The following is an 8,561-nucleotide window of genomic DNA, read 5'->3' as shown; positions in this document are numbered from 1 at the left end:
GTTAAAGTCACTGAGATCACATTTTGATGTTTGATGTGAACATTAACTAAAGCTCTTGACCTGCACCTGCATGACTATACACTCTGCTGCTTCCACATGATTGTCTGATTGGACAACTGCATGAATGAGCAGGTGTACAGGTGTTCCTATTAAATTGTGCATGTTTTTTTTCTTATATTAAGAAGTTTAGGTCTACCTTTCAGGTCATGAACAGAACTAAGGATAAGAACAGCTACTGTATGTTTCTCTCTCTCTCTGTCTCCCATTAAAGGCATGTGGGGTGGGTGCATAGCTTCCGAGTGTGGCTCTACAGGCCTGCAGGTTCGCTCTGTGTGGTGTGTTCACGCTGAAGGCTGGAGCACACACCAGTCCAACTGTTACCTCTGGCAGCGCCCAGCTCTCCAGCGTGCATGTGTGAAGATGTGTGAGTGGCAGCGCCAGCTGTTTAAGTGGCAACCATCTGCATGGGGTCCTTGTTCTCCAGCTCCTCCCCTGCCTGCTGAGCAGTGTGTGATGGCACAGCGTGGCCTGCAGAGGCGCACTGCAATGTGTGTACTTCAGTTGAACAGCACTACCGTGAGCTCGCACATGTGTGAAGCATTTTCTCCAACACCAGAGCTGGAGCGGGCGTGTCTGCTGCCATGCCCGCTCGACTGTGTGGTTTCAACTTTCTCTCATTGGTCACCTTACAGCCGTACCTGTGCTCCTGCTCTACAGTACCGTATACGGCAGGTGTTGGCCCCGCCTCTTTATGGTGGAGCTGCATGTCCGAGTCTAACGCAGGTCCGTCCTTGCAGCCATAACACTGCCCATTGTCCCTCCGACCAACAGAAGCACAGCTACAGCTTGTGGGCAGGACCTTGGAGTCCTTGCAGACGCAAAGGCACAATGCCCAGTGGAAGGACCACAGTGGACTTTAGTAATAGTCTGAGTGGACACATAGTGGTAAAATCATCACATACAGTCAAGCACCATGCTGAGAATATCCATTTTCAGCATCATCACCATGTTCACCACAGAAGCCTCAAAGCATCGTGGGATATTCACGTCGGCTACCAAACACGCCAAGTTCGTTGTACGAGAAGTGATGGCAAGAATGCCATTCTAAGGTGAGTTAAAATAATCAATAAATTAATAAATTAGTCAATCTATATCCTCCAGGATGCACTTAACAGACCAAACAGATTTTCTGTAACTTGGTGACTTACATACAGTCTTCTATCTATGTTTTAGCTTCCAATCTTCTATGAATTTGAATGTTTAGTTTCAGTTTATTGCATGCTGGATTATTACAAACACTGTTCTCACTTGTATATGTCAGCAATTCATCCAAGCCCTTTCAGTAAAGCTAATACTCACCACTGTTTGTGCCTGTTTTGGAAAATGCCAACTGACTGCAGGAATATTTCTCTCTGTTCTGTTTGCAGTTCTTAGTCTTCTCACAGGTCTAATATGAAATGTGCAGTGTGTGCAGTGTGTGTGTGTGTGTGTCTGTGTATGTGTGTACATTTATATGTTTATTATGAGGTTTTTCATACTCACCAAAAATTCATTTTTCTCCATTTTCTACTAAGATATTGTTTCTCACAGACAGTAATATGATAAATACACACAAAACAGTTTGGCTAGCATTATTCAATATGAATGCGTAGGATGTACGAATGAAGCAACATTACATGAATCAACAGTATCTGCTGTTTGCATGGATAAAACAAGAGTTGAAAATGAAGATTGGTTGGATGGTATATGTGTCATGGAGGAAGAATGTGTTAGCTTAACCCTCTCTAGTTAGAAGCTGTCGTATGATAGGGGAGAGCTTGCTGGTTGGTGGGGATTAGCAGGTGCCCAAATTGGGGAGAAAAATCAAGGAAATTTTCAAATAAAATGTGAAATGCAAATATGTAAAGATGCTATTCAGTACAATTCAATTTCATTTGTATAGCACTTTTAACAATGGACATTATCACAAAGCAGCTTTACAGAAATATATCAATTCAGGATATACATTTGAAATGTATCAATTTATCCCTAAAGAGCAAGCCAGAGGCGACGGTGGCATGGAAAAATTCCCTGAGACGATATGAGGAAAAAAAACTTGAGAGAAACCAGACTCAAAAGGGAACCCATCCTCATCTAGATGACAATGGATAGTGCAATTATAATTAATTCCATTCTATAACTGTGTACTAGATGGTCAAAAAGTGCAATTGTGTTACCAGGAAATTCATGAAATTCAAGTTATCAACTGTTCATCGATGGAGACTTGACTGCAAAACTGTTCGTGACAATTACGGTTCTAAAACTAGCAATTGTGGTCCTAAGCCATCATAGCTTAACTGTTCATATCAATTGGAGTCCAAAGGCATCTTCATGTATCTTTAGGATGTCCGTGTCAGCCGCAAGTGATTTCCAAGTAATGAGAACTACAAGCAGAAGTAGGCATCAAGATGGATCAGGCAGGTCCGGAGTGCAGAAGGGGTCAGGATCTCAGGTATCTCGGGATTAACTTGTGTAGCTCAACAGAGAGAGCGAGAGAGAGAGAGAGAGAGAGAGAGAGAGAGAGAGAGAGAGAGAGAGAGAGAGATATTCAAGCATTCAAGCATAATAATGAAAAAATAGTTTGTTTTTTTTATCTGAACCATGCATTTAGTGCATCTATCAGTGTTTGCTTTCATATCCTTTCAGCTAATATTTGATCCAACATGCATATTATTAGCATGTCTCAAAACTCAGGATCCTCAAACTAGATGCCACCAGTAAAATATATGATCTACATTTTTCAATATAGACTTCCATGAACCAAAACTAACTACTGAGTACAACTCCTACATTTTCTCCTGATCCTTAAATTAAACTCTATGAGAGTTAATTAGCATACCTATTAAAATGTTCAAGCAGATGCTTAATCATATTAACACTGAAAAATTTGAATGTCTCTGCCAAATTTAGTTGTTCTTAGTTTATAAATTATAATGTAATTACTGAGGAAAGTCATTAACTTTTTTGGAAATGCCCAATCAGTTTATTATCCTGATTAATTATGTCTTTATTGTGTCTATAAACTGTATTAGCTGTTACTATTATCATAACTTGCATCACATTTGCTTTTCAGAAGAACTAAAAGAATATTCACAAAATTAGAATAATAAATGCAGAATTAAGTCTTTCCTATCTTATCTGTTTTCCTCTGAATAGCTATGTATTTATGTTATCTTGAAAAGAAATTACTACACCTGAAAATATTAGGCTCATGCAGTATTCATAAATTTGCAGTAGACTAAATATGTCTGCTCCGATGCCAATATACCATTTAATAATGAAATATCATTACACGTGTCATGTCTAGCAGGGACAAAATAAACAATATAATAACAATTTGCACTGATCATCCGGTTTAGAAGTTTACACCCCACCTGGCTCTTAGTGTATTGTTCTATCTTCTTGAGCATCAGTGAATGTTGGCACCTTTTGTAATAGTCGTATACGAGTCCCTCAGTGTGAAAAGATGGATCTCACCATCATATAACCGCTTTTGGAAAGGGGTCAAATATGCAGAAAATGCTGGAAAAGCAAAGAATGTGCAGGACCTGGAGGATTTTTCTGAAGAAATTTAACTGCTCAAGACAAACAACTATCATAAAACATAAAAATAGTTGTTGATCATCCAAATAATGACACACAGTATTAAGAATCAAGCATGTGTAAACTTTTGAATTAGTTCATTTGTGTAAATACAGTTATTATTGTGTCTTGTGAACTAAATGTAAACATCAGTGAAATAGCTTTTTCAGGGCAGGACTAAATCAAAAAGCAAAGTGAATTTTTTTATGACCCTTTTTTATTGTTATTATTTATTGGATCTCAAGTGGTACAATAATTGAAAAGTTGGGTGCTCAACTGTTTTTAATTTTTCTATTTTTTTGAGTGATTATCTCTATGTATTGGAATTGCAAAATTATCAGTTTTCTTTCAACTTTACTTTCTTTAACTATGACGGCTATCTCTGAGTCATGGCGCACAACAAATGTTGGTTATACATCTGTTTATGGAAACCTCGATGTCTCGGCTCAGGATGATCCTAGCTCTTTGGAACAAAAACTGATCTCTATAGCACATTACAATTGATACATGAACATATATAAACAGTTTGCACATTCATATTCCTTAGATTTACAACTTAAGTCCAAAAGTTACATTTTTTTAGTGGTACCTAGGTAAGTATAGTGGGCATGCAGAACATTTCAGGTTTGAGACCTCACTTATTTTCTTTAATGCAATTTTTTTTCTAAAGCAATCTTTTGTCTGATGTGCCAGATCCCAGAAAACAAATATTTGCCTTATATTGAAATATAGTTTGGAATTTAGTATCAATAAGTTTTATATAACACTTCAAAGCTTTTAGACTTGGAGCAGTTCTCTACAGTGAATAATGATCATGAGCTTTTTTTCTCCATTTCCAGTCTTTGTGACCATGCTGGCACCCCTATAAACTTTCGCTCTTGCGTGATGCCTAGAGATTGTGACATTTCTGGTTGGTCAGCATGGAGTCTGTGCTCAAAAACCTGTAGGACAACAGACCAATCACCAGGCTTTAGGAGCAGGACGCGCAGTGTGAGGACAGTTCCTATTGATGGAGGAGAAGAATGTCCTGACCTAGAAGAAGTAGAGACTTGTAACTCAGTGGAAGAGTTACTTCCCCTTTGTCCCAGGTAAACTGTCAGAAATATTCATTATATACGGTAGGGGGAATAAGTACTGGACGCGTCAACATTTTCTTCAGTAAATATATTTCCAATGAGGCTATTCACATGAAATTTTCACCAGACATCAGTATTAACTCAAGAAAATCTGGACATATAAAGAATTCACAACATTAAAGTCCATAAATAAAGCTATGTGTAGTAAAGTGGAATGACACAGGAAAAAAGTATTGAACACGCAAAGAAAAAGCAGTTCTCTGAGGCAAGGTAAGGCAAGGAACCAGCTGTAAATAATCATACCCCCTGTCTGTGCAAATTAATATCAGCTGGGTTAGTAAATTGATTTTTTGTTACCAAGGTATCACAAAAGAAACATCTCATGATGGGTAAAAGCAAAGAGCTCTCCCAAGACCTTCACAACCTTAATGTTGCAAAACATATTGATGGAATCAGATTTCAAAACTTCCGAATACTCCAGTAAGTACCATTGCAGCCATTATCCGCAAGTGGAAGCAACATCACTCCGTCATCAACTGGCCACGCACAGGAGCTTCTCACAAGATTTCTGACCAGGGAGTCAGAAGAATAGTCAGAAGAATAGTCAGAAGAGTAGCCCAAGAGCCAAGGACCACTGAGAAAGAGCTCCAGAAACACTTGGAGGCAGCAAGTACCATCGTCACAGAGAAAACAATAGGCAATGCACTCCACTGCTCACGCTCACCCCGCAAGACTCCATTACTAAAGAAAAGGCATGTCGAAGCTCGTTTAAAATTTGCTACAACCCATTTGGACAAGACTATGAAATACTGGGAGAGTGTAGTCTGGTCAGACGAGAGCAAAATGTAACTTTTTGGCTATCATACATCATGTTTGGAGAAGAAATGGCACTGCACATCACCCTAAAAACACTATACCAACAGTGAAGTTTGGAGGTGGAAGCATCATGGTGTGGGGCTGTTTTTCATCACATGGTTCTGGCAGACTTCATATAATTGAAGGAACGATGAATGGAGCTCTTTACCGGGAGATTCTTGAGAAGAATCTGCTGCCATCCTCCAAGATGATGAAGATGAGATGTGGGTGAACCTTTCCAGCAGGACAATGATCCAAAGCATACAGCAAAGGAAACTCTCAATTGGTTTCAGAGAAAAGGCGTTAGAATGGTCCAGTCAATCACCTGACTTGAATCCAACTGAACAAGATTTAAAGACAATATGTTTAGAAGAATGGGCCAAATGGCTAACAGGAAGTGTGTTGAAGCCATCATTACAAACAAAGGCTTCTCCACTAAGTATTAAATACATTTCAGTTAGCGTGTTCAATACTTTTTTCCCGTGTCATTCCTCTTTATTACACATAACTTTATTAATGGACTTTAATATTTGGATTTATTTATATTTGTGGATTTCTTGAGTTAATACTGATATCTGGTGAAAATTTCATGTGAATAACCTCATTGGAAATATATTTGCGGAAAAAATGTTGACACGTCCAATACTTATTACCCCCACTGTATAGAATTATTTCATCCTAAAATTCTGACTTGTGTGTGGTGTGGTGTGTGTTTCCCTTACACTTCACATTTCCGTGTTTACCTTGCTCCTAACACACTGGAATTATCTCACATGTCCATAATGTAGGTATGATTGGAAGGTGACAAACTGGGGTTCATGTCAGGTGAGACCTCTTATCAGTCAGCAGGATCATCGCCATGGTAACAGCAGTTTTCTATGTGGAGGTGGGATCCAGACCCGGGAGGCCTACTGTGTCAGGATATTTGACAACACAACAAAATCTAACAGTAAGAACATCACTCTTTACATAAATCCTGAGAGTTAGGAATGCTGAATTGTTATGCAGTGCCATGTGTTCTTGTGAATATTATGATTGCATGGCCAGTTCCTTAATGTTTCATGAAATGGCTCTTTAACACCATGCTATTCCGCACTCTTATCATAACAGCTAGCTTCATATGGGAGTTATATCATTTTATATAATAAAATTTCAGAAAGATGATACTGCAGCACTGCCACGGGTGTGGATGTGATTTCTGTTCAGATACTGGTTAACGTGTGGTTACTTAAATTGGATATATATTTTTTTTGTTGTTGTTTGTTTGTTTGTTTTGTCTTGTGGTGTTAGGACTTTGGACAAAGTTCTCAGTTTAGACTATTTTACTGATAAGTTGCACTTATCAGCCATTTTCTCTTCCTTGACTTCCTAAAAACCATTTTTGTTGTTGTTGCCACAGTGAACATAATAATCACATAAGAATTATATTTCACAACAAAGGTATGTCCAAATCATTGTAACCTTTATGGTGGGGGGAAAAGTGTTCTCTGTGGCAACAACAAAAATGCTCCATTAATCAAAGATTTCTTGGGCACCAAAAAATGTTATTGAACTAATAAACTTTTATTTAAGAGTTTACTAACACTGATAAATAAAAGTGACAGTATAAAGTTCAGGTTTTTGTTGTGGTACATATTGTCAAGTATAAACACATTCATAAAGTTAGTGCCACTATAAATTTTTTAAAAACTTTTATTTATATTTTTACAATAAATAAAATAAATGTGCTTTTTGAACATGCAATTCCAGATTTAATCCCCCTCTGCTGTAATACAGCCTCCACTCTTCTCGGACGGCTTTAAACTAGATTTTGGAGCATCACAAGACTATTAGTGAGGTCAGGCACTGATGTTGGGTGAAGAGGCCTGGGGTGCAGTCAGCATTCTAGTTGAGTGTTCAGTGGGGTTGACGTAAGGACTCTGTGTAGACCACTCAAATTCTTTCACTTCAACCTTAACAAACCATGTCTTTGTGGAGCTCGCTTTGTGCACAGGAGCACTGTCATGCTGGAACAGGTTTGGGCCTCTTAGTTCCAGTGAAGGGAAATTGTAATGCTACCGCATAAAAAGATACGCTATACAATTGTGTGCTTCCAACTTTGTGCTAACAGTTTGAGGAAAGCCCACATATGTGTACAATGGTCAGGTGTCCACATACTTTTGGTCATACAGTGTGTTTTATTTTGTCTGAAACATTATTTCATAGTGACCTTCAGAAAAGGCAGGACTGCTTATATTTTAACAAGTTATTATATTGTATTAATGTAATAACATCGGTCTCTCTGTTTGCACAGTGTCCAGACCTGTTGGGCAGAACTTCTGCTCTAATCCGCCTCCATCACTGATCCAGTTTTGTTCCATTCCCTGTTCGAAACCTTGCCAACTCTCCCCTTGGTCACCCTGGGGACCTTGTATCCATGACAACAGTATAGATCATCCTGGAATAAAAGGTGAGAGATGAACCATCCCACTCAAAGCTCATGAGAGAATTTAATCTAAGTACACGCACACTTTTCCAGCACAAACTAATTTCCTGTTGAGGTTGAGCTAATGTCAATAGTACAGAATTCTCCTCGTCATATACTCCTAACCCCTGTTTATTCTGTCTCTCTATTTTAGAGTTTTATTGGCTGTATGTTGGACAATGTCGCGAAACCATAGGAAATCAAAAGTCGAAGCTTAACAATACAGATAACTACTATAACAGCAAAAACAGTATGATATTTACAAGACATATATCACGTATAACAAGATGTTAACACATAGTGAAACAAAGATGTGATTAGTGTCTGGGAAAATGAAAAGAATATGAGAAGGGGGACTGTTAACTGTTAAGGGAGTGTATGACAAAGTTCTTAAAGCAATACTGAATATTGCATTGGAAAGAATTATAGGCCAATTATACATTTCTTCACATTAAAGGATAAAAGGTACCTCTATTTGTCATTTATCACTTGGGATTTTTTAACCTTGTGGTCATTCGCGTCAGCCGAACTTAAGGTTGATTGTT

At 38.3% G+C, this 8,561-nt stretch overlaps 1 protein-coding gene across 1 annotated transcript in view; it reads left to right on the top strand.

Annotated features, from left to right (window-relative positions):
• The first annotated feature begins 273 nt into the window (after positions 1–273).
• thsd7bb (thrombospondin, type I, domain containing 7Bb) overlaps positions 274–8,561 on the top strand; it is a 48,747-nt gene continuing 40,459 nt past the window's right edge. The window contains exons 1-4 of the mRNA XM_053634953.1: positions 274–1,109; positions 4,461–4,709; positions 6,341–6,501; positions 7,846–8,001. Of these exons, the coding sequence (XP_053490928.1) occupies positions 274–1,109; positions 4,461–4,709; positions 6,341–6,501; positions 7,846–8,001 (1,402 nt within the window). The remainder of the gene's footprint in view (positions 1,110–4,460; positions 4,710–6,340; positions 6,502–7,845; positions 8,002–8,561) is intronic.

Source organism: Ictalurus furcatus, chromosome 10 (assembly GCF_023375685.1).
Source record: "Ictalurus furcatus strain D&B chromosome 10, Billie_1.0, whole genome shotgun sequence".
Lineage (NCBI taxonomy): Eukaryota > Metazoa > Chordata > Actinopteri > Siluriformes > Ictaluridae > Ictalurus > Ictalurus furcatus.
This window is presented reverse-complemented; position numbering and strand designations above follow the sequence as displayed.